At 42.0% G+C, this 27,555-nt stretch overlaps 2 protein-coding genes across 2 annotated transcripts in view; one reads left to right on the top strand and one right to left on the bottom strand.

Annotated features, from left to right (window-relative positions):
• Positions 1 to 27,555, bottom strand: part of GPC3 (glypican 3) — a 726,510-nt gene that overhangs the window by 574,961 nt on the left and 123,994 nt on the right. The window lies entirely within an intron of this gene.
• Positions 15,578 to 25,944, top strand: LOC143808941 (uncharacterized). Its single transcript, XM_077292119.1, has 5 exons — positions 15,578 to 15,751; positions 15,868 to 16,082; positions 16,481 to 17,057; positions 25,621 to 25,738; positions 25,885 to 25,944. Exons 2-5 carry the CDS (start codon positions 15,887 to 15,889, stop codon positions 25,942 to 25,944), a joined length of 951 nt encoding a protein of 316 aa, XP_077148234.1. The 5' UTR covers positions 15,578 to 15,751; positions 15,868 to 15,886.

Genomic DNA, 27,555 nt, shown 5'->3' with positions numbered 1-27,555 from the left:
GGTCGGGGGTCACATGCTCAGGTCCTGTTGAGGCTCCTATTGGTCCATCTGGAAGGTCTTGCAGCACTGCTGCTATAAAAGGTTCGCATGGCTGCTCGGCCATGCGCTAGTGTACACTTGTGAACGTGTGTGTGTTGATGGGAGAAAGTTGCTCTTTAATTATCCCCTCTCTTGTGTTTGACTGCTCGCAAAAGGTGGATGATTGCTATCTAGCGCCCAACTTTGTTATCAACACTTGAACTCACAAAACAGCGTCTTATTGATGTGACCGCCAGTGCTGCGCTGTGCGCCATCACAGTGCTGTCCCTACCCAAGCCTGGGTGGTTAGTGGAGTCCACCAGAGTGGCACCGCACGCACTCCCATGCATCTAAATTATTATTTCGGTTACGCTGACACCCCAGTTGCGGTGTTGAGCGCAAGAGGTCCAGTTGTACTCTAATCCCGAGTCTAGGGGTAGAGTTCTGTGACTCCTTGCTTGCGCACTTTGTGCGGTACCGTGGCCCTGTGATGCAACAGGGTTCGCTTTCTTCATACTGGGGGAAGTTAACCCGTGTGTGAATCCATATTGTACCGGGATATAGTCCGTCATTACTTAGCAGCAGGTTCCATCTCTGCACGGTGGACTGTTGTGATTCGGTTCGTGGGCTCCCCCGGTGGTCTCTTGTGGTACTGGTGTCCTGCAAGCTTTGCCTTCTCAGTTCACCTGTTCCTATCAGGATGTGGGAGTATCCTATTTAACCTTGCTCCTCAGTCATTCTAATGCTGGCCATCAATGTATCCAGAGTGATTCTGTTGCATGTTCCTGCTCCCAGTTTTCTGCTCAGCTAAGTTGGACACTTTAGTCCTTAAGTCTATTTTTGTATGTTTTGTCCAGTTTGCACTTATGTGAATCTCTGCAGCTGGAAGCTCTTGTTGGGCTGAAATTACCACTCCAGTGGCATGAGTTGTCACATGAGTTAAGGTAATTTCAGGATGGTGTTTTGAAGGGTTTTGCAGCTGACCGCGAAGTCCTCTGTTGTATCTTTCTGCTATTTAGTTAGCGGGCCTCTCTGTGCTAAATCTGCTTTCATACTACGTGTGTCTTTTCATCTGCTCTCACCGTTATTATATGTGGGGGGCTGCTATCTCCTGTGGGGACATTCTCTGGAGGCAAGCCAGGACTGTGTTTTCTTCTACCAGGGGTAGTTAGTTCTCCGGCTAGCGCGCGGCATCTAGAGACAACGCAGGAATGCCCCCTGGCTACTTCTAGTGTGGTGTGTAGGTTTAGCATCGCGGTCAGCTCTAGTTTCCATCACCCGAGAGCTTGTCCGTTTATTCTATGCTTCTGATGTTTCCTTGCCATTGGAAACCATAACAGTATGGCCAGACGAAATGTTTAATCTATAGGCTGAAGCAGGAGAGAAAAGGAACTGTGTGAAACCTTTTTTTTTTTTTTTCCTTCCCCTGAAGTTGCACTCCAGCTCTAATTGCAGTCTCCTGTTTTCCTCTCCTCTTAACCCCTGAATGGCTCAGACGTTATCTGTTGAAATATGGATCCCCAGAGTCTGGTTACCAATTTGAATAATCTTGCCTCTAAAGTTCAGAATATACAAGATTTTTTGTTACATGCTCCTCGGTCTGAACCTAAAATTCCTATACCGGAGTTTTTTTCTGGAGATCGATCTTGTTTTCTAAATTTATACAATTGTAAATTGTTTCTTTTGCTGAGATCTCATTCTGCTGGAGATCCTGCCCAGCAAGTAAAAATTGTTATTTCTTTACTGCGGGGTGACCCCCAAAATTGGGCATTTTCATTGGCACCAGGGGATCCTGCGTTGCTCAATGTGGATGCGTTTTTTCTGGCTTTGGGGTTGCTTTATGAGGAACCAAATTTGGAGATTCAGGCTGAGAAAGCCCTAATAGCCCTCTCTCAGGGGCAAGATGAAGCCGAAATATATTGCCAAAAATTTCGAAAATGGTCTGTGCTTACTCAGTGGAATGAGTGCGCTCTGGCGGCAATTTTCAGAGAAGGTCTCTCTGATGCTGTAAAAGACGTCATGGTGGGGTTTCCTGCGCCTACTGGTCTGAATGAGTCCATGACAATGGCAATTCAGATTGATCGGCGTTTACGGGAACGCAAACCTGTGCACCAGTTGGCGGTGTCTTCTGAAGAGGCACCACAGAGTATGCAATGTGATAGCTTTCTGTCCAGAAGCGAACTACAGATTTATAGGCGCAAAAATCATTTGTGCTTCTATTGTGGAAATTCTACTCATGTTATATCAGCATGCTCTAAACGAACAAAGAAAGTTGATAAATCCTCTGCTATTGGCACTTTGCAGTCCAAGTTTATTTTGTCTGTAACTCTAATTTGTTCGTTATCTTCTATTGTTGCGGATGCGTATGTGGATTCTGGCGCCGCTTTGAGTCTTATGGATTGGTCCTTTGCCAGGCGCTGTGGGTTTGATCTAGAGCCTCTGGAAGTTCCTATACCTTTAAAGGGTATTGATTCTACACCATTGGCTAGTAATAAACCACAATACTGGACACAAGTGACTATGCGTATGACTCCAGACCATCAAGAGGTGATTCGCTTCCTTGTACTGTATAATCTACATGATGTGTTGGTGCTGGGATTGCCATGGTTGCAAACTCATAACCCAGTCCTTGACTGGAAAACAATGTCTGTACTAAGCTGGGGATGTCAGGGAAATCATGGGGACACATCTTTGGTCTCCATTGCTTCATCTATTCCCTCTGAAATTCCTGAGTTTTTGTCTGATTATCGTGAGGTTTTTGAGGAATCTACTCTTAATTCTCTTCCTCCTCACAGAGATTGCGATTGCGCCATAGATTTGATCCCTGGCAGTAAATTTCCTAAGGGTCGTCTATTCAATCTGTCTGTACCTGAACATGCTGCCATGCGAGAGTATATAAGGGAGTCCTTGGAAAAGGGACATATTCGTCCTTCTTCGTCTCCTCTTGGAGCGGGGTTCTTTTTCGTAGCTAAAAGCGATGGTTCTTTGAGACCTTGTATTGATTATAGACTCTTGAATAAGATCACAGTCAAGTATCAGTATCCTTTGCCATTGCTGACAGATTTATTTGCTCGCATTGAGGGGGCGAAGTGGTTCTCTAAGATTGATCTTCGCGGTGCGTATAATTTGGTGCGAATTAAGCAGGGGGATGAGTGGAAAACCGCATTTAATACGCCCGAGGGCCATTTTGAGTATTTGGTGATGCCTTTTGGTCTGTCAAATGCCCCTTCGGTCTTTCAGTCTTTTATGCACAATATTTTCCGTGAATATCTGGATAAATTTATGATTGTGTATTTGGACGATATCTTGATTTTTTCGGATGACTGGGAATCTCATGTTCAACAAGTTAGGAGGGTTTTTCAGGTTTTGCGGACCAATTCTCTGTTTGTTAAAGGTTCAAAGTGTGTTTTTGGGGTTCAGAAGATTTCTTTTTTGGGGTACATTTTTTCCCCCTCTTCTATTGAGATGGATCCTGTGAAGGTTCGGGCTATTTGTGACTGGACGCAACCGACTTCTCTTAAGGGCCTTCAGAAATTTTTGGGCTTTGCTAACTTTTATCGTCGATTCATAACTGGTTTTTCTAGCGTTGTCAGGCCTTTGACTGATTTCACTAAGAAGGGTGCTGATGTTGCAGATTGGTCTCCTGCTGCTGTGGAGGCCTTTCGGGAGCTTAAGCGCCGTTTTTCTTCTGCTCCGGTGTTGTGCCAGCCTGATGTTTCTCTTCCTTTTCAGGTGGAAGTTGATGCTTCCGAGATTGGAGCGGGGGCGGTTTTGTCGCAGAAAAGTTCGGATTGTTCAGTGATGAGACCTTGTGCATTCTTTTCTCGAAAATTTTCGCCCGCCGAGCGAAATTATGACGTCGGTAATCGGGAGCTTTTGGCGATGAAGTGGGCATTCGAGGAGTGGCGTCATTGGCTTGAGGGTGCTAAACATCAGGTGGTGGTCTTGACTGATCACAAAAATTTGATTTATCTTGAGTCGGCCAGACGTCTGAATCCTAGACAGGCGCGCTGGTCGTTGTTTTTCTCCCGGTTTAATTTTGTGGTTTCGTATCTGCCAGGTACTAAGAATGTGAAGGCGGATGCCCTTTCTAGGAGTTTTGAACCTGATTCCCCTGGTGATTCTAAACCTACGGGTATACTTAAGGATGGGGTGATATTGTCTGCTGTCTTCCCAGACCTGCGACGTGCTTTACAAGAGTTTCAGGCGGATCGGCCTGATCGTTGTCCGCCTGGTAGATTGTTTGTGCCGGATGAGTGGACCAATAGAGTCATCTCGGAGGTTCATTCTTCTGCGTTGGCAGGTCATCCGGGAATTTTTGGTACCAGAGATTTGGTGGCTAGGTCCTTCTGGTGGCCTTCCCTGTCTCGGGACGTGCGTACTTTTGTGCAGTCTTGCGATGTTTGTGCTCGGGCCAAGCCTTGTTGTTCTCGGGCTAGTGGGTTGTTGTTGCCCTTGCCTGTTCCTAAGAGGCCTTGGACACACATCTCTATGGATTTTATTTCTGATCTCCCTGTTTCTCAGAAGATGTCCGTCATTTGGGTGGTGTGTGACCGCTTTTCTAAGATGGTTCATTTGGTGCCCTTGCCCAAGCTGCCTTCCTCATCTGAGTTGGTGCCCCTGTTTTTTCAGAATGTGGTTCGGCTGCATGGTATTCCGGAGAATATCGTTTCCGACAGGGGATCCCAGTTTGTGTCCAGATTTTGGCGGGCGTTTTGTGCCAGGATGGGCATTGATTTGTCTTTTTCGTCTGCATTTCATCCCCAGACAAATGGCCAGACGGAACGTACTAATCAGACCTTGGAGACTTATTTGAGGTGTTTCGTGTCTGCTGATCAGGATGACTGGGTCTCCTTTTTGCCGTTGGCTGAGTTTGCCCTTAATAATCGGGCCAGTTCTGCCACTTTGGTCTCCCCTTTCTTTTGCAATTCAGGGTTCCATCCTCGTTTTTCATCTGGTCAGGTGGAGTCTTCGGATTGTCCTGGAGTGGATACCATGGTGGATAGGTTGCATCGTATTTGGGGGCAGGTGGTGGACAATTTGGAGTTGTCCCAGGAGAGGACTCAACGTTTTGCTAATCGCCATCGTCGTGTTGGTCCTCGTCTTCGTGTTGGGGACTTGGTGTGGTTGTCCTCCCGTTTTGTCCCTATGAGGGTCTCTTCTCCTAAGTTTAAGCCTCGGTTCATCGGTCCTTATAAGATTTTGGAAATTCTTAACCCTGTGTCTTTTCGTTTGGACCTCCCAGCATCCTTTGCTATCCATAATGTCTTCCATCGGTCATTATTGCGGAGGTATGAGGTACCACTTGTGCCTTCTGTTGAGCCTCCTGCTCCTGTGCTGGTTGAGGGTGAATTGGAGTACGTGGTGGAGAAAATCTTGGACTCCCGTGTTTCCAGACGGAGACTTCAATATCTGGTGAAATGGAAGGGCTACGGTCAAGAGGATAATTCTTGGGTTACAGCTTCTGATGTTCATGCTTCTGATTTGGTCCGTGCCTTTCATAGGGCTCATCCAGATCGCCCTGGTGGTTCTTGTGAGGGTTCGGTGCCCCCTCCTTAAGGGGGGGGGTACTGTTGTGATTCGGTTCGTGGGCTCCCCCGGTGGTCTCTTGTGGTACTGGTGTCCTGCAAGCTTTGCCTTCTCAGTTCACCTGTTCCTATCAGGATGTGGGAGTATCCTATTTAACCTTGCTCCTCAGTCATTCTAATGCTGGCCATCAATGTATCCAGAGTGATTCTGTTGCATGTTCCTGCTCCCAGTTTTCTGCTCAGCTAAGTTGGACACTTTAGTCCTTAAGTCTATTTTTGTATGTTTTGTCCAGTTTGCACTTATGTGAATCTCTGCAGCTGGAAGCTCTTGTTGGGCTGAAATTACCACTCCAGTGGCATGAGTTGTCACATGAGTTAAGGTAATTTCAGGATGGTGTTTTGAAGGGTTTTGCAGCTGACCGCGAAGTCCTCTGTTGTATCTTTCTGCTATTTAGTTAGCGGGCCTCTCTGTGCTAAATCTGCTTTCATACTACGTGTGTCTTTTCATCTGCTCTCACCGTTATTATATGTGGGGGGCTGCTATCTCCTGTGGGGACATTCTCTGGAGGCAAGCCAGGACTGTGTTTTCTTCTACCAGGGGTAGTTAGTTCTCCGGCTGGCGCGCGGCATCTAGAGACAACGCAGGAATGCCCCCTGGCTACTTCTAGTGTGGTGTGTAGGTTTAGCATCGCGGTCAGCTCTAGTTTCCATCACCCGAGAGCTTGTCCGTTTATTCTATGCTTCTGATGTTTCCTTGCCATTGGAAACCATAACAGTGGACCCCGGGCTGCGAACGCACCTTACTCTATCTTTCTAATTATTTGGTGCGTTCCGCTAGCCCTAACACATCAATTCTCTATTTTTTTTTCTGAACACTCGTTTCGCAAAAATACCAAAAGTTACGAGCCACAAAGATTATAAGAGGTACATGAACAACAAAAAAAGATTCCTCTATGTATAACATAAATCATCTTATGATCTCTGGAAGTTTCCGCGATGCAACTGTTCACATCACATCCGGTCATGTGTATCTTCCAGATGCCTAGGACCCAGGCGCTGCCATCATCCGGAAGCACATCCTGCTGAATGCGCACCACACATGGCAGCCAGTAAACATGGTACTATATTTATCCCTTTTCTAACGCAGATTAACTCCTGATGAAGCTGAATAATACAGCGAAACGCGCGTTGAGGATTCCTTCACTGGATGCAAATAGCACGGTATCACCTATGTCGCCATGTCATTAGGTAATAGTTTCCCATACTAAATGGCATTCTTCCATTAGTTTCTAACATCTATACTGTATCTTTACTTGAGACCTTAATTACATTTCCCTAATCAGGCAAAAAAAAATGAGCAAAAACCCTGCTGTGACTAAGTAAATAAAACGCAAGAAAGCATTTAAATAACAGAGTTTTTAGTAATACTGTTTTTGATCAAAAATAGCCAATGTGAACATGCGCTTATGAGCAGCATGTGTACCAACTCGAGTGATGCTCAATTTTTGTGTTTTCTATTTGTATTATTGCATTCTGTGCAAGCCGGGGTGTGGCCTCCCTGTTTCTGAGCTAGAGATTGTATACAAGGCTTTCCCAGACTGGTGCTTCACTGGTTGGGCCCAGTCCATTTGTCTGTCCTTATTCACACTGAGGTCAACATTGACACATGGTAAGGTTTTAATATTAGACAGTGTAGGACTGTCCCGATCAGAGTTACCTTGTCGTGGTGGGATGGCTTTTATGCTATTTTTGATCAAAAACAGTAATACTGAGAACTCTGTGTTATTTAAATGCACTTTTTTGCTTTTTATTTACTTAGTTACAGCAGGTTTTCTGCTCATTTTTTTTCTTTTGTAGGTTTTGTATGGTTTATGGCCAATGTGAACATGCGCTTATGAGCTGCATGTGCACCAACTCAAGTGAAGCTCAATTTTTGTGTTATTTCCCTAATCAGGACCTAATACTTTAGTGGATTAATTACCATTTCTTTGTTATTTTATTATGGTGTAACCTATGGATATTTAAGGCCTGTTGAATTGTTATATATAATGATTCTCTACCTACACAACTGTTATGTAATCTAAAGAATATCATTAAGATACATAAATTGTTATATCTGACTTCGCCCCTTCTTTGTAAAGGAATATGGGCTACAAAACAATATTACCCAAATAATCCCTCTCTTTTCACCTATTATTTTTCACATATTATGATTTATGACTATTTGTATATTTTGTTTAATAAAGTACAGAAAACTATTTTTCTCATTTAAGATATATCTCCTTGTCTTCTTTCTTGGTTTTATATAATGGGTGCGGCAAATACAGAGAGAACACGTACGTAAAAAACGGCGACTCAGTGAGGGCTTCTACAACAAGGCTTTCCTTCATGTCACATCATACCAAAACACATAACCACTGAATAAACAGTAATTTATCATGTAATAGGTTTTTCCTTTCCAACCACATTTAACGCAGTTATTTCTGCAGTGCCAACATTATTAATCCTCGGTCAGCCTGGGGACTTGTATTTTGGTCCTTATCTTAATCATTATTAGAACTGAACATTGTATAGTAACAATCAGAATATTCGGAAGAAGACGCTATTGTGTGGTCACTGTATAGAAGTCATTGCAGTAGATATAGGGAACGTGTTTCAGTTTGGACTATGCTCTGTGGTCACTTTTGCAGCTGTCCCACTGTCACTTTAGATTCAAGTCCTTTTCCAAACAGTTGCTCATTCGAAACCATCTGCAGCTGGGTGATTAATGCACGGGCTAATTAACAAAACTAGTAAGACCACAGCGATGTCCGGAACTTCCCCCTGCAGAGTAATATTCTGCTGTCCTCTACAGATCTGACATTATTTAAAGATCTATGAAAGACTGTGGCATTTTATGTTTCTGTATGAATGAATACAATATCAGCTGAACACGGAGGTGCCAGCCATGTTACCTGGGTTGTGGTGCCCCCGTAGCAAGCTTGGCAATAGTTCTTGAATTACAAATGTCAATGACTGGAAGTTTAACTCTTTCCCATCCCATAAATGTAAAACAGAGGCTGTAAAGCGCTGTGCCATTTAACGCTACATTTATAGTCTAGCTGTATTTGCGTCATCCACAGACAATTCCAATGGCGTTCATTAGATGTTGCAGTCTCCAGCACCTACATGGTTTGACAGAGAGAGTGTTCTCTGTATTAAGTTATCAGCACCCTTGGAGTTCAATCATGGAGTGCCAACGGGTTGCAAAAGCCAACAGGGCATATGCCAATTATACTGTGCCCGTGTAATAACGCCAGGCATATTAGATTGCAAGGAGCAGAATCAAATGTTCATGTACCTCAGTGGGATGTAAAGGGATCTGTCACTATGTTTACCCTACAGACTGCTGTTATGGCTTCATAGTTGAAACAACAAAAGTTTTTAATTCTGTACTTTTTGCAAATGGGCAAACCAGCATAAGGGCAAACCCACAAAAACATGTGATTTCTCTAGCCAGTCATGTACACAAACTGCAGATGTGACTGGGTCTGTTGGCAGCTCCGTGGGTAGGTGCAGGAGATGTCTGCTAAGTAAAGTAGCATTGCTTCATACACAAAAGAGATGAGACTAGTGTATGCTGCAAAGTGCACTAAAACATTGATTAAAATTGGCCCATTCGAAGGACTCTGGTGCTGTAGGCACAGACTTCCAATGAGGCTGTTGGACCAGAGCCCTATTAAACTTTAGGATTATCTCCAATTTCAATATACCCATTCACAACAGGCAGAACGGAAAGGGAATCGTTGTTGCCACCTAATCTGAGAGCATGATGTAGAAAGGATGTGTGGTTTGACACAATCACTAGAATGGTGATCAGTATATGTGGTATAGCAGACGATCTGGTAGTCAGGATCCAACTTGTGGCGTATCAGAAATCTGTGGGGGGCATGTATCCTAAGACGCGGTATCCACTGCTAGTCAGGTAGGATAAATGTCAGGTAGGTAAAGGTTTCCATGCAGACCATTGGTCTATGTAAAAAATCAGCCATGTTCACCAGTTCACTGGCTATTATGGATCCATGTGCTCACCATGTGTATAGTCCACAGCGCACACGGACAGCACATGGAACGATTATACGTTCGTCTAAATTAATCCTTAACGGGAACCTGTCAGCAGGATTGTGCACAGTTACCTACAGGCAGTGTCAGGTCGGCGCCGTTATACTGATTACAATGACACCTGGTGATGAAATCCGTCTTGTGGTTGTTGTTTAATCTTTATTTTCAGTTAATGATATGCTCGTGCTTCAGGGCGGCCTGTGGGGGGTCTTCATGTGGTGCTCTGATTAGATATTCATAATGCAGACTGACAGGTCACTGATACCTCACTGACCTGCCCCCTAGTTTACTTAATGAATATATGTAAATACTGACAAAAAGAAAACCTTCTGCAGGCAGGTGCCGGCTGTGGCATCTGCGCTGCAGCATAAACGCATGTGTGCTGTCCTGATAATAAACTGTGCTTGATATTAATCAGACAGTACAAAAAAAATCCATTTTAAAATGGCGCCCGTCGTGCCTGCGCAGTAGCAGCTATCGGTGTATATAGGTGATCTAGCAGCTGCTAATGCGCAGGTGACAGAAAAGGCACTGGAGAAGAAAAAAAATGTCCTCTTCCAAGATGGCGCTGCAGGTGCCTGCGCAATAGCAGCTCTCGGAGATCACCTCTATATACATCGATAGCTGCTACTGCGCAGGCGTGGCAGGCGCCATTTGAAATCTTTTTTTTTTTAAGACCAGGTCACTGAGGATCCGTCACCAGGTCAAAAGTGGGCAGTCTTTGTTCTTAGTTTATTCCCGTTGCTCTCCTTAGTTTTCTATTGCTTGTGGGTTTTTTTTTTTTTTTAAAGAGAAATTTCTTTAAAAAACTGCTATGTGTAAAACCACCCTAATGGAAAATGTCATAGAATGGTCTCGCTTCAACAGGAGCTGTAACCATCTCAAAATTGGCCAGTTTATGCTCTGATTTTATTCTTTCTGCTCTCCCCTGTAGCCCTTTAAAAAAAAAAATCCACCATACGGTTCCAGAGATTTTATTAAGGGTTAATTTTTATTATTATATATACACAAACACGTGTATGGGTATGCGCTGGTACAGATAACGGGACTGCTGGTAAAGTCTTAAATGGTGTTGTAGAGAAATTAAAAGAACCTTTTTCTAAAATCACTAAAAATACCACATATCCCTGAAATAGGTCTCACATACAAATAGGTCCTAATGGAGGCACGATGCATACGCTTCAGTAAGCGAAATAGACGTTATTTAAAAATCATCAACATTAACAGAAATAAACACTTGAAATAGATCTCTCTGTTTGTAATGACTATATAATATGAGTTTCACTTTTTGTATTGAAGACTGAAATAAATTAACTTTTTGTATGTATGTATTCTTTGTAAAGACTAAAATGTCATCTAAACTGAGTTCTCATGCAACAAAAAATAGAAAAAAAAATTACAGCCATTGTATTCAGATCAGTATAATAATATGTTTAATAATGGCCTAGAGACTTTAAAGGGATTTAAAAAAAGTGTTATTACTGCTTTATGTATAGAAAAGCAATTTTGTTAGCATAATGTCACTTTATGCCCCTAGAATTCTGATTCTCTAGATGAAGTGTCTGAAGATAATTGGTATACATAGCTATGCTTCTCCAATGATATTTTGCTCCAATCTATTGACATTTAATGCTTGGTCAAGCACTGAGATAATAGCAGGAATTCAATGCAAAATAAAGCTTGTCCAATTGAGAGTCAGCTCTGGGCATTGTAAGGCATTTGTATAATATAATAATATACCTCTTATAGTAGGGAAATGTGGGCCACATAAAGGTAGCACTTTCATCCAGAGTCTATAATACACTACGAGATAAGTTGGCATTCTTTACTCTGGAAACTAAAGCTAATAAAAAGAGCTGCATGAGTCCGGTAATAGTAAAGGTTACGTTATCATAAAATGTGGTGGTGACGTAAACTTAAATTACTGTGGCGAATACTAAAAAGGAGAAGCGGGACAAAGTAGTCAGTATGTGACTTCTCAGCCCACTATGTGGCCCTTGCTTAGATCACTCATACAAGCAATTTTTAAAAAGTGTTGGTAGTTTAGGGGCATTCATTTAGGGGAGTAATAACTTTAAATTCCTTTTTTCTATTTTAGAAAAATAGAGGTATTTAAAAGGCTATACGCATCTTTGCATGGCATCTTTCATGTGCTCATTTGCTACATGATGAAAAATAAAGGAACATTTTAATAGCCTTGTTAAAAATATCTGACCATCTTATGCCTATGGTAGCAATTCTGAGACATTTACATACAGATGGATGTCCTGCTAATTCTGACATACAAATGCCAGCACACTTTAATTGTCTATTTCTACTCTCTTGGCTCTCCTCCTTCTATATTTTAGTGTTTTCAAGTTGTACTTGAGCAGCGCACAGCTATGTCATCTCCTTACTTCATGGGTGCATGGTTGGGGGATGCTCCTTCTTGAGTTAGGGTATGTGCACACGTCAGGATTTCTTGCAGAAATTTCCTGAAGTAAACCGGAAATTTTCTGCAAGAAATCCACATTTTTTTTTGCGTTTTTTTTTCCCGTTTTTTTCGCGGTTTTTTTTTGCATTTTGCAAGCGAAATTAGCTTGCAGAATGCTAAAGTTTTCCAAGCGATCTGTAGCATTGCTTGGAAAACTGACAGGTTGGTCACACTTGTCAAACATAGTGTTTGACAACTGTGACCAACTTTTTACTATAGATGCTGCCTATGCAGCATTTATAGTAAAAGATAGAATGTTTAAAAATAATAAAAAAAATTTAAAAAAATGGTTATACTCACCTGCAGACAGCGGATCTCCTCAGCGGCGTCCGTTCCTATAGATGCTGTGTGTGTGCAGGACCTTCCATGACGTCGCGGTCACGCGACCGGTCTCGCGACCAATCACCAGACCGCGACGTCATCGCAGGTCCTTCACCGCACACCAGCTATAGGAACCGAAGCGGCAGCATGCACCGGAGAGGCCATCGAAGGTGAGTATATGACTATTTTTTATTTTAATTCTTTTTTTTTGACCAATTATATGGTGCCCAGTCCGTGGAGGAGAGCCTCCTCTCCTCCACCCTGGGTACCAACCGCATATAATCTGCTTACTTCCCGCATGGTGTGCACAGCCCCGTGCGGGAAGTAAGCAGATCAATGCACTCCTAGGTGTGCGGAATCCCCGCAATTCGGCATTTTTAATGAACATGTTGCTTTTTTTTCCGCGATGCGATTTTTTCACTGTAAATAATAGGAGGCATATGTTAGCGTTTTTTTCGCGTTTTTATAGCGAAAAAACGCGAAAAATACTGAACGTGTGCACATGGCCTGACAGTTGTGATCCAAGAGCTTTGTCCTGCTACAACACATTAAGGCCCCGTCTCACATAGCGAGATCGCTAGCGAGATCGCTGCTGAGTCACAAGTTTTGTGACGCAACAGCGACCTCAGTAGCGATCTCGCTATGTGTGACACGTACCAGCGATCAGGCCCCTGCTGCGAGATCGCTGGTCGTGTCGGAATGGCCTGGACCTTTTTTTGGTCGTTGAGGTCCCGCTGACATCGCTGAATCGGTGTGTGTGACACCGATCCAGTGATGTCTTCACTGGTAACCAGGGTAAACATCGGGTTACTAAGCGCAGGGCCGCGCTTAGTAACCCGATGTTTACCCTGGTTACCAGCGTAAATGTAAAAAAAAACGTCACTGCTGCGCTCTGCTCTCACTGTACGGCGGCTCAGTCAGAGCAGGAAGCAGACGGCAAGGGACCTGACGGACATCAGATAGTGAGTATGTAGTGTTTGTTTTTTTGGTAACCAGGGTAAACATCGGGTTACTAAGCGCGGCCCTGCGCTTAGTAACCCGATGTTTACCCTGGTTACCCGGGTGCTGCAGGGGGACTTCGGCATCGTTGAAGACAGTTTCAACGATGCCGAAGTCGTTCCCCTGATCGTTGGTCGCTGGAGAGAGCTGTCTGTGTGACAGCTCCCCAGCGACCACACAGCGACTTACCAACGATCACAGCCAGGTCGTATCGCTGGTCGTGATCGTTGGTAAATCGCTATGTGAGACGGGGCCTTTAAAGTCTGTCAGTGTTTGTTGTTAGTCTACACACTTATCACTATATTTGCATATATAGCGATAAGAGGATATTTTTACAAGCATAGGGCTCTGGAAAGTAAGAGCAGTGATTAGAAAAACTGCTCTGAAAGTGGCTGATGTTGCATACCGCAGATGATAAGTACGGGTTAATGATTATACAGGACTGATAAGAGGGCTGTCAGGAGCTGAGAAAGGTGACCTCTGTATAAAAACATGGACATGTAGGGGAAATATTAAAACACTAATGTCGTTCAGGCACCTTCCAAAAGGTGAAGGTGCCTTAGATACTAAGAGCTATTGGCTGAGGACATATCAAGTGCGTGAGCACTGTCACTAAAAGAGACAGGGAGTGCGAACGCCCTAATTATGCAGGCAGGACACCTGCACAGCGTGCGCAGGCCCTGGGATATAGGAGGCGCAGCAAGACCCAAAACAGAAGACGCTGCGGTGAATATGTTGGCAACACTGCCAGGGAGAGGGGGAAGCAGCGTGCAGGTATACCAGTGTTACAGTTCTAATGCTGGCTAAACACTAAGCACAAGCTGTCAGTCAGTGCCGGGTTGTGGTTACAGCAACCGGTCAATGTGTACTGAACAGACACTGAAGCTGCTGCTGCCGCAATTCTATGACTAAAAGCTAGAGGCTGTCAGGAGGAATAAAGTTCCTTTTCTCACGGATGTTGAGCTTTCAGTGCGGCGGCAGCACAGCTTTAGAATACTATTAACCTTAAGATTAACCACATATTGGCAGGTTAATAGCGTTTTTTGATACGACAGGTTCCCCTTTAACGTATCTCCTGGAATGCAACTACTTTGCACACATAGCCAGATCCTGGTGGCCGAGCACCTTGGAAACCAGCTGTATACTATGTAAGATAAAAGCTCTCACAGAAGGAGAATAGAAAAAGATAGAAAACCAAGACAATTACAAGACTTATTTTCAAGCTAACAATTAATTTAATAACATGGGAATACTCCTTTAACACTAGAACTACTGATGGAGTCATTTTGACTCCTTTCGTTTTTTATTTCTCTTCTGTGACTACATTTTTCTGAATTCCGGCTTGAAACTCGGTGACTTTTCCTCAAATATGATGTGAAAAAAGATTTTGTGAGAATAAATAATTTTGGTAAAAAATTTGCGCGTTTTTTTCAAAATTTACCAAGAACTACTGAAGGGAGTCATTTTGACTCCCTACTATATTTTGAGGTCCTTTTGTCACTAAATGTTGCTATAAAGTTTTGTGCATAATTTTTTCACTCTGTCTTATTTACCCTGATGTTCATATAGATGTAGTTCAATTTACATGTCAACTTTTCACATTTTCCTTGTGTTTTACCTGCTTGTATTAGGGCCCCTTCACACTGTGCAATCAAAGTCTGAACGAGCGTTCGATTTGTGACGTTTATCCGTCCTCGTTCCGAGGTTGCAAAGTGTGACATGGCGTTACGATTTGCGACGCAGCCCAGCATCGTACGATGTGAAAGAAAGAACAGAACTTTCTTTCGTCGTAAATGTCTCGCTGTGGCGGTCGAAATCGTAGTATGTGACGGCGGTCATACGAGCTCGTAATGCGACTACGTGGGTTGGGCTTCCGCATACCTGTCTCCTGATTGGGCGTGACGTTTTAGCACGCCCATGCTGGTAATACGTCACGCTCGGAGTCGTAGGACTATGGCGGTGTGAAGGGTAGCGTACGATTGCGACGCGTGACGTTCACATCGCAACTACGTCAGAAAAAGCGTTAACATCGTAGAGTGTGACCGCTGGCTACGAGCTCGTACTGCGATGTCGAATATGACGCAAATGCGTCGTAATCGTAGCAGAATCGACCAGTGTGAAGGGGCCCTTACTGTGTAATGCTGAACAAAATAGCTTGTTTACTCTAGGCTCTTATCTTATGCTAATGAAGGGTGGTGTTTTTCTAAGGTCCTAGCAGGAGACAGTATTCTGGATAGTAACTTTACTTTCAGTTCAGCTGAAGAGACAAAGAGAACAGACGCAGACATACGAGCTCTGAAGACTCATACAGGTATGAATTGTTATGAAATAGTTTAGCTGTCTGTCAACTGATTCAGCCCACCTACTTTTGAAGGTGGCAGAACAGTTATTATTTCTTTTAGTTTTCATTTCATTTCTATTTTTCAGCAGGGAACTATATAGAATTATGGAATTTGTGAGGAATATGGAGAGAAGATGTTTGATAAAGCCTCAGGATATTCTGGCTACTTTGCAATCCATACCGGAGGATGAATCGGAATCCGAATTGCAGGAACATGTATTTGATTCTGACAGTGATGAAGATTTCATTCCTCAGAACATATCAAGTGAATCTGAAGACTCAGAAGGAACAAATCCAGAAGGTAAGTAGTTATGTGTATTTATTTATTCTTCCACACACTGAGTTAGGGCCTGTGCACACTAGCAGAATTCTGGCTGAATAGCCATCTGGATATTCTTACCGCAATACAGGCCGTACCTGCCCGCTCATGCCTGAAGCTCCGCTCCGAACCCCGGGTTGGAGCCGCTGTCAGGGACAGAGCAGCGCTTGCTTACGCGCGAGCACGGCTCCGTCCCAGACAGCGGCTCCAGCCCGGGGTTCGGAGCGGAGCTTCAGGTATGAAACTCCGCTCTGTACCTGAGCGGGCAGGTACGGGCCGGATTGTGGTGAGAATATCCGGTCGGATATTCCGCCGCTAATCCAGCCAGTGTGCACGGACCCTTACAAAACAAAAATTCTAAATATTCAACTTTTTTCCAGATATTCCAAGCACATCAACTGGGGATCGGGCTCATGCAGTTATGTTGCCTCGTGACCATCCTCCTGGTCGTGGACAGAAAAAATCAGCAAAACGTCCCAGAAATGAAAGAACAACAGATAACGATGGCGGCGAAGGTAATGCAACAACAAACACCAGAGAAGGCGAATCTGAAGGAAAACTAGTTTCAGCGGATGGTATTCAATGGAAACCTGTTGAAATTGGACAACACTTGCCTGGTAGGCGTGACAGCCAAAATATTCTTCGAGAAGCACCTGGCCCTACAGGATACGCCAGAAGAAATATCATTATCGATAGTCCTTTGAGCGCATGGCGTTTATTTTTTTATTCATATATATTGACACATATAAAGAACTGTACGCTTGCAGAAGCATGCAGGAACAATAATTTACAGTTTACTCTATCTGATGAGGAGCTAGATGCATTCATTGCGATATTCTATGCTCGTGGAATATCTGGCACGAACCGTCACTCGATTAGCAGTATTTGGTGTAATGACTGGGGAATACCGTTTTGCAAAGCGACAATGTCTAGGGACCGCTTTGTTGAAATTATGAGGTTTCTCAGATTTGATGAGAAATCTACTCAATCGGAGAGACTGCAAACGGACAAGTTTGCTCTATTTTCTACTGTGTGGGACAGGTTTATTGCAAATTGTATTGCGTGTTACAAACCTGGCCCATACATAACGGTGGATGAGCAACTTTTCCCAAGCAAAACTAGGTGTCCATTCACGCAGTACATCCAAACCAGATAAATATGGCCACAAATATTGGCTAGCTGTTGATAAGGAGAGCAAATATCTGGCAAATGGCTTCCCTTATCTAGGCAAAGATGACACACGCGGTCCTGAGGACCGTTTAGCTGACCATGTAGTAATGAAGTTATTGGACCCGTTTTTGAAAAAAGGTCGCAATGTTACAACCGATAATTATTTTACTTCAGTAAAATTAGCTAAACAGCTAAAAAGCAAAGGAACAACCATCGTGGGAACACTGAATAAGATAAGGCGAGAAGTGCCTAAAGAAATAAAATCCATGAAAGAGGAATTGTACAACACTAAAGTGTTTAGAAATGAAGACAATTTTACACTTACAGTATATCAAGGAAAGCCCAACAAAAATGTTGTCATTTTGAGTTCCGTCCATCCAGATGTTGTTGTTGCGTCTGATTCCGCTAAAAAAACTCCAGAAACGGTAAAGTTTTACAATGAAACAAAATATGGAGTAGATGTAGTGGATCAGATGGCACGAAAATATACCACACGAACATCCACAAGGAGATGGCCTGTTCATGCATTTGAAAATGCCTTAGACTTTGCGGGTATAAATGCATGTATAATATTCAAGGAGATTACCCACCAAAAAATGTCACGCAAGGCATTTTTGCAAACGCTTGTGAGAGAGTTGAGTGGTCCTTATGTCACAGATAGGGAAAAGGGTTCCACGTCCCAAGTTTCTACATGTTCAGAAGTGATGGTTCAAACAAAATTTTGCCAGATCAAAGAAAAGTGCAAGAAAAATAGATCTGTCGGCAATTGTAAGACTTGTGGTAAGTCTTTGTGTGGGCAATGTACTGCCATAAATCAAAGGCAATGCCTAAAATGCGAAACACCAAATGTTTAGAAGGTGAATTCTGCGCCATATTTTCATTTTTATGCTCCTCCACCTACATTTTCTCTGCTTTTTGTTCTTCAGTTGTTGTTTATATGTGTGCACTTGAATAAAAAAAAATGTTTGAAAAACGTCTATTATAATTATTGTTATTTTCTGTAGAAAAATAAGAAAAGCAGAAAAAAAACAATCAAAAGCATTACTGTTGGATCTCACAATAATAATAAATTACAAAAAATATAATTATTAATAAATAACCACAAATGAAACTCTAAAAATAAACGAAAACAAGCAAGGAGTCAAAATGACTCCTTTCAGTAGTTCTAGGCGGGGTCACGAGTCCAGTAGTCCTAGTGTTAAGTCATTGTTGGGAATGTCAGCTTGTATTAATGCTTCTTTTACGTTCAAAAATTTCTGTAAGCGCAGCTACATTATTCTAGTGTGATATTCACCTTATATAGGCACAATTTCATGGTGCAGATGCCCTGTAAATGGTAAATGGTACATTGTTCAGTTCAAATCATAATAAATAGGATTAATATTTTCTGGTACTTTGTGATCCTAGACACTAAACACACATATATATATATATATATATATATATATATATATATATATATATATATATATATATATCTCAACCACAGCTTCCTGACATTTTTACGTGTAGCTATGGAAATATTTTTATAAACTGCATAGAGTGAAAATTAACTGAAAAATAAGTAAAAACAGCAATAAAGGACATGAGGATATAAAACACAATTACTTGAATACTAAAGAGATGTTTGTTACACCCGGTTCTGGCCCTGCACCCAGTTCTGGCGCTGCCCCCAGTTCTGGTCCCGGGTCATTCCATGTCAAGTGAACCAATGATTTTTACCACTATATTTTTAATTCTTTTGAGATTTTGTTATTTGGTAATAGTGTGTCAGAGAATGCAAAATGTGAAGAAAAAAAAATTCTAGATTTTTTTTTTTATTTTTTATTGATTTTCAAAGTTCAGAAAAAGTGCGAATTTCGGTGTTGCCTGCCTTTACATTTCTCCCCATAACTCAGGCTAGAAAAGAGATAGAGAAACAAAATAAACACCATTCTACTCAGAACTGTACAGGCTTTCACCAGATATGTCACAAGAGTATCTTTAATAATATTTTACCTATGCGAATGCAAGCACAAAACTTTAAAACGCATTTCCGAAAAAAACGTTTAATTTAAAAATTTCAAAAACTGCACATGTGCCTGTTATGCTCCTAGCCACTTCTGCACCAAAATACAAGCTGGGATCGTGATGGGATCATATTTTAAAAAATAAAACTATTACAGTGTCAGTTCAAAAATCTTGATCTCAGATCTGTTCAGCCTGTGGTCTAACAGTGTGGGGTCTATATTTACCAAATAATCCATGATTGCTAGATATTCCTGTATTATTTTATTATGTTAGAGCTTAGAACCAGGAGAGGACAGAGGAGAAGCTTTGTTAGGGCTGAGAATGACCAGGGGTAGACGGTGACTACAGAGCAGATGACAGGCCGGCAGCTCGGGCCTCCAGAGGCCGTATTCACACCAAATCTTATCACCCAGGAAACTCCTCAAATGGAGGGAGAAAAATATTCTTAACATCCAGTTCATGTATTGTACAAACCAGGACTACGAAGAGGAGGAGGAGAGTTTGTGAAAACATCGGTTACAGGAAGCAGAACCCATCACAGGGACTCAGCAATACCGGACTGTCATCACATGTAGTAGAAATAGACAGAGAGGTCCATGACGTGGTAGAAGGCGGCACAAGATCGGCAATGGATGACAGAACTGGTGATGTGACCTGTGAATATGATCGGCGCTGACGGCTACTGGACTCTCCAAAGATTGTGAAAATGAAGACGTAGAAGTGACTTTTCTGCACCTTCTTGTCCAGCATCGTCCTTTGTGTATCCAAGAAAACCAGACATTGTAAAAGTTACACAAATCAGGTATTAATTCAGGTGAAGCCGAGCACCATGACAGCCGCACATACTCTGACACAGATGGAAACGGCCATTGCTAGTGAGCGCTTATGGGCAAGATGACATTTCACCCACTAAAAGGGACACATTGATGATAACAGGCCAGTGTAAAAACCTACTATTAATTGTTTGATTAGTTCATATTTTATAGTACGAGGATTTAACTACTGGACTATTCTTCTTAAACACTTCAGAAATTACATGTTTAGTGATATAGTAGAAAAAAAATTGTTCCATGTATAAATAGGTGGTAAAAATATTGGTTCTTTTAATCTTGTTTTTAACATATAAAATAGGCCGAGACTGTATTTAGAAAACCACACTTGAGGATATGATCACGTTCTTTCTTTTGGCTTGTTCAATGCATTCAGGTTGAAAATGCTGAGCAAGTTGTGTTATGATGATTAAGATGTATTTATTCTGGCACTTTGGTATTTGTTTTTTGTGTTTCTTTATTGTTACATATAAATGTTGAATGCAATAAGTTGTAATTTGAAAAGAAAAAGGGAAGAAACTCACACAAACATAAAATCAGATGATTCAAGGCTTAAAAAAAAATACAAATGTGATAGGTCCCAAGTTGAATCCCTGTACAAATATAAATAAGGACACAAGTAACACACATGCATGTTTTCACAATTTTAAAACATACGTTTTTTTCAGAATTGCGCATCAAAATGTTTAATTTGATTTCACCAAAACAAAATATAAAGAAACATAGTCTTGTGACATATCAAATGAAAGCCGGTACCGTTCTGAGAAAAATGATGCCTCTCCCACCTCTATATCTTAATTCTAGCCCGAGATATGATACAAAAAGTAAAGCCATACCAGGCCAAAATCAGCGCTTTTTTAAAACTTTAAAAATCTGTAAAAAATTAACTGATGAAGGAAAAAATTCTAAACTTTTAATTTGTAATTAACTAAAGTTCTACTTCAAAAAAACAAAAAATAAAAAAAATCTAAAGACGTCAGGTAAAAAAAAATATTCATATTTGGATCACTTGATATGGAATGACCCTCCGAGGACCTCACCTGCTCCTGCACCCGTGCCTGTCCCTGTATCACTGCAAGGTCCGTCTGGATCCTTGCTCTCTGTCTGTTTCTTGGGGTCCTGTTGCTGCTTCTCTCTCCCCCCACTTCCTGGCACGCAGCCAGCAGGCCTCCAGGGAGAGTGCTTAGGACGCGCGCGCTTATCTTCAGTCTCTTAAAGGGACAGTGCACATTTTTTGAAAATTCCAATTAACCAATGGCAGCGTACTTATTGCTACATCTGGCCCCTCCGTCATAGGGAGGATGCCGGAGCAAGGAGTATCTACTCTTGCTATTTCCGATTCTATTCCTGTTCTGTCTGACTGTTATAGCATTCCGTTTTGCACTCTACTTATACTGTTTGTTTCCGCAAAATATCAGTGACCAGTGGTTCGGCTATCCTAAGACGACACCTGTACCTTTATACTCAAGTGTCATCCCGTTCCACCACTCACCATCCGAACCCCTGGACTACTAAAGGTGCTGGAGCCAGATTCCTCCCATCTACCTGGAATCTGACTTCCCTCGCCAGAGCCAGCTTCATATCTCATACCCGGTGTCCGCCGGTCAGCTCCATCATATCTGTTATATCTGTTTATCCGTTTGTCCCCCTGGGACAGCTGACACGTGTCCGGGGTCTAACTGGAGGTAGCACCTGTGTCCCCCAGGTATTCCATTCTGGTCCTGTTCGAGAGATCTTACTACGGATACCTGGGGCTCACTAATTAAGCCCCCTTCAAAGCCCCCGAACCGAGGTCCCGAGGTTCCACTCAAAAAATAAAAGACGAATGTGAACTTCATCACCCGTGCCTCTTCCGCTTCCATTTGTTACAATGTTATTTCTTATGATTCTACAGGGATCAGGATGCAAGGGTTAGATGAAAGCCAGGATGGGTGTTCATTCATGGGTGACTGTTCAGATGAATGTTATATGATCAATTTGACAAAAATTGATGTTAAAAATGATCAAAAATTCCTTTTTTATTAAAAATCTTACCTACTTCAAGTTCTATAAACATTTAATGACTCTTTAATAGTAGCCATAGCCTGCACATTTGCTCTTTTTCCTGATTTTACTACAATGTTTCCAGTCATTTAACTTGATAATTCACATTTCTAGGAAAAAAAAACATACATCAAAAGCCTCATTTTATTTATAAAGTCAGTAAAAAAAAAAAAAAAACACTACGCAGACAGATTATAATTTATGGACATTTAAATTTGGAAGCTGTGATCTTTTTTGGCTATGAAAAAAGAGCCTGAGGGTGAAAAGCTTTAAGTTCCTAATAAAGTTTGTTAAGCGAACATTGTAGCAGATATGCCTGACTGAAATTCTGCAAATGCCAGCCTATTTCCCTTGGACCTTGCTGAGGAAAAGCATTTGCCAATAGGAAATTTAATTTACTGGAAAATAACATCTGGCTGGATTCTGCTCACATCAAATTAGAGGGCAGAGTGAATGTACATGTATAGGAGGGAAACATACAGGAACATACACAGAATGGGAAATACGGGTGCACTTTTTTGTTTTGCACAGTTTGTAAATATATCAGTGTAAATTGTATCAGGTTATTTGTTTCAATATTTACATTTCCATGAACTGCTACATTGAACTAAAAGTAAAGGTCCAACGTCAACCTAGTGTGGAGAACATATTGGAAAATTGTGCAAATTACAATCCTCTGATAGATTGGATAGCACTACGTCAGGAAGAAGCTGGCCTGCAATGAATATATTACTGCATTTTTGCCTGTTGCCCTTAAAATCTCTTTATTGTATGAAGTTGGTGGAAACAAACTGGTAAAATGTCCTAAAGTTGTCACATTTTCACTTTTTGGCTGATAGAGTTGTGAGGGCTTCTTTTTTGTGTGGGACGGTGAAATTTTTATTGATAATATTTTGGGGTATTGCGGTAACCAAAAAAATGCTACATGCATTTCTGCTGCTTGTTTATTTTTAATAGGGGAAATAACATTTAAAAATTGTTTCTTTATTTTTACTGTACTCTTTAGTCCCATTAGGGAATAGAAGCAGCTATCATGTAATCACTTATACTGTGTACATACAAAAAACATGATCTCCTATGAAGACCAGCCACAGGCTGAACTTCACCAGGGCACTGTACACAACATAGCCATCATCTGCAAGGAAAAATGTGACCTCAGCTTCTCTGCTGAAGAGAGACGCCAGACATTGGCTGTACCAGCACGTACAAGGGGTTAAATTCTTTTTCTCTGAAGAGGCAATTTGCATATTAAATTTCCCAGAGGAGCATTGCTTGGCAAATAAGCCTCCTCACCTTGAAAAGTCAGAGCTGGTATGTCACTCTCCACAAGGAGAAACCTTACCCCGTAGACCTCAGTCCAGAGCCTCTCACCTAAATAAATCATTCTCATGTTTCGCACTGACGAGGGCCAACAGCCCGAAACACCGTGTCTGCGAATTGAGATACTGATTTGGCTTTTTATCCTAAGTCATATTGCAAGACTCATTACAGGGTTGATTGTGACTTATAGGATCGCTACTTCCAACAGGTGGCGCTATAGATTTCAAGTCCTCTTTTTCTCTGAAGAGGCAATTCGCATGTGTAATTTATGTAACTATTGTTTTTGGCAATGAAAATATAGAAAAAAGCAATTTTTGACTTTTTTTATTATATTTTTTACTGTTCATGTTTCACACCATATAAACTGTTGAATTAATTCTCCAGGGTATTACGCTTGTGTAAATATCTAATATGTGTTGTTGTTTTTTTATATTCCAGCAGAAACCCAGTGATTAAGTGATTGCCAGATCCTACTGAAGCATCAACAATTCCAATGCTTCTGACACTCCACCAAGGAGTCAGACGGCTCATGTCAAGATGGATGGAAAGGGGAGTACTGCCACTAGGGAATGATAAGAGGTGTAGCATAGCGCCTACTACGTGTCTTGGGGGACACTCGCTTGGCACGGGATTAATGCATTCAGGCACGGTTTTCTTATAAAACAGAGTCATTTAGGTTTATTTCGCACAACATAAATCACATCCTCAGGAACTTAGTAACAGTTTGAACACCATCTGGACATATTCAACTTCACCACAGTTCGTTTCAGACCCCGGTCAGCATAACACACGGTTTTCAGACCGTTACCCGTTGGCAACCTTCACGGGTTCCTGGACACCTCTTGGCCTCAGAGGTGCCCAATACACAATGTCTCTCTCTTCTAACCCCGGTTAGCATAACGCAGATCCCTTTCAGTTACCTGTTGATGCCGCACAGGTTTCTCGGATACCTCTCCTCCACAGAGGTATCCTTCAGACGTTTCTCACTCTGACCCCAGTCAGTACAACATGGATCTCCATCCGTTCCACACACTGGCATGTGCTAGGTCCAGAGCCCTGCCATGTTCTCTTCAGGAATCCTATTCTCCAGGACTTCCAACACAGGCTTCCAGGACCTTCCGGCATAGACCATTGAGGTCCACACTCCAAGACCATGTGACCAGCCCTCAGTCACATTATATAGTACTAACCACTCCCACAGGTGGGAGTGTGGATGTGTGGCTAGTTTGTCCCGCCCATCTCACACAACTAGCCTAGTAAGTCTCCCTTACAACTATACAAACTCTTGAGGGACTACAGGTCCCCGAGCAACAACATTGCATCAGACTTACCACGCAGACTCCCTCTGCGACACATATCGGCCATTCAGAACACTGCTGGACTTTGTCTAATCAGAATTATGCCTCCAAGTGCATCTTGCAGCGCACATACAGCACCCCCTGGCTGTAACATTGGTCACTACACCACAGAGGGTAAGCCCTTAAACTTGCCCTATGCAACTCTGAGCTCCCTCCCTCCACCAAGAAGCCAGACGGCCCCACCATAGAGCCAGACAGAGCATGGCGAGACGGATGGAAAGAGGAACACTGCCACTAGGGAAAGATAAGAGGGGTAACCCCTTAAACTTGTCCTATGCAACTCTGAGCTCCCTCCCTCAACCAAGGAGCCAGATGGTTCCACCAAGGAGCTAGACGGCATGTGGCGAGACGGATGGAAAGGGAAACACTGCCACTAGGGAAAGATAAGAGGGATAACCCCTTAAACTTGCAATGCGCAACCTTACCCTTACTTGAACACCACATTTTGTGTGCCATATATTCACTGCTACAGACACAGACAAGACTTGCTCCTGCAGGAGGAGCATGAGCTTTACTCCCAAACTATACATTTATAATATTGGGAGCTTAAAGCCCTTTGAGTGTTGTAATTTTAAGGCTATGGGTAAAGTAAGTAGCTGAAATTGTATTATACGGTATGTGAAGAACTAGGATATCACTTACAGTCAAAGTGTCATGGCCAAAAATGTTTGTGAAAAGAGATCCTAATCCAGAAGTCAAAATCTGGTACTTTTCCGGTGCAACCATCACAGGAATAAACAGTTTCCAAAGACAGAGATACTTTCTAATATTTTCTTCTTCTCTTAAAAGAAATGGCACATTTTTGGATGTGGTGGACCCTTCTTCAAATATACAAGAAAATGACTTCAATACAAAAAATCTAATGTGTTTGATGACCCCAGACTCTCCCTTCAGTAGTAGATGCTGGGTGAGGACAAAGATAGGGCAGTTATATTTCAATGTGTTATCATTTTTAGACAGGTGTAAAAGATGACAAAGCATCCATTGTTTAAAACTTTTTTATTCCAGTGAGAATCCCTACTCGTAAACCACAAACATCTTTACAATCACCAGCGAGGTTCGTACCAGCAGCAGGAGGACTCTAGCACCTCCTTGGCATCAGATAACCTTTGACAGTGTTGTGCTTATACAGATGCACAACACCTTAAGGTGAGCATCCATAATCTTCTGGTTCCTCAGCTTTAGGTGTCGAGCATAAAGTTTTACAGTTTTACGATCAAAGAATCCACATATTGGTGGGGTGGCATGTTCTTTGTCGATAAGCCCCTAGAAGTGGCATTGGCAACATTTTTATAAAGGAGAAGGCAATTCCAGACAGCCCCCTAACATCAATAGAAATAATGAAATGATTAATGTCCCCTCTGGATGGGGCTACAGAGGAACCACACACCTGATGCAAGGTTCTCTCACAGATTGTAACTGATCTACAGGAGTTCCACCAACAAGACCCTATTTTCAGCTTATCTACATGGGAGCCTTTAATAAAAAATGGATTATCCAAAGTGGACAACTCCTTTAAACAGGAAAATAGATGTGGAGCAATCCGGTTTATAATAAATAGAAATCCATTTTAGTACACTGGTATATAGGCTATTATTCATCTCAACGTGAACATTGCTTGAACCTCCACAACCTTTGCTCACCATGTCCAGATAGATAAAATAAACCAGTTGCTTATGATCTGCCCCGTTGGGTCCTGGCTCAGTCTTCCACCATTCATCAGTATAGCCTTACCTTGGCAATGGCGGAAGTAACATGTGCTCCATCTGGTCATGTAGCCTAATGAAAATAAACCTGTTTTCCAGGATGACCTTGGTATCGGTGACAGCAGGTGTCGCTCAGGCATCAGATGGGAGAGATGTATTCATATGGTTCTCAAGGGCAGATCAAAGAGCCCACTGGGGTATATTAATTAATAAAGTGCTAATGAGTTATAGCCTGTATCAACAATGATGACTTTTGCTATTATTGCCTTGCTTTAGTAGACTGATAATAAATTACTTATTATTCATTGCTTCGCAAAATGAAGATGAAGATGATGAGGCTGAATACATTGAATATTTATGGCTTCACGGTAAGGTCTCTATATCCTTAGGTAGAAATAAAAAATAAAATAAAAACCACAGATTTCCATACAAAAATGGATCCAAAGCCTCCAAGGCTCTTACATATACAAGATGACAAAAATTGGGGGCAGCACTCCCACATCAGATTATGAATAAAAAGTGTTAATTAGCCCATGCAATCTTCCTCAAGCTCCATTTTTTCATCTTCTGATTTTGCGGTATAGCCCCAATTTTTCTGAGTTTTCTATACACTCAAATACCTATATCCTATAACATAATATCTTAGACTTTTTTATGTTTTGCATAAGGATCACTATCTTTTGGGATAATTTTTTTAGAACAATATAAGTGAAGGACTCTTTTCATGACAAATCGTGAGTGCTGTGAAATCTGCCATTTTTCTTGTTATATTCCTTGGTAATTAATATCGTAGCAATGCAATCTTGGGTTAGAATCCAAGTTCTTAATGCAATCTGCTTTCCTCCCATACATACCGTACATACAAAAAGATACTAAAAGCACACTTGCCGACAGACCTGAATTTCCTGGAGTGTTCCAAATTTCCCCCAAAGAATAAAAACAACCTTGGCAAATTAGAAAATGATCCTGCCCAGTTCGGACAAATCACCAGGTTGGGATTAAACGTCTCAAATTTACC

Source organism: Ranitomeya variabilis, chromosome 2 (genome assembly GCF_051348905.1).
Source record: "Ranitomeya variabilis isolate aRanVar5 chromosome 2, aRanVar5.hap1, whole genome shotgun sequence".
NCBI lineage: Eukaryota > Metazoa > Chordata > Amphibia > Anura > Dendrobatidae > Ranitomeya > Ranitomeya variabilis.
The sequence above is the reverse complement of the archived record's forward strand: the minus strand, read 5'-3'. Positions and strand labels throughout refer to the sequence as shown.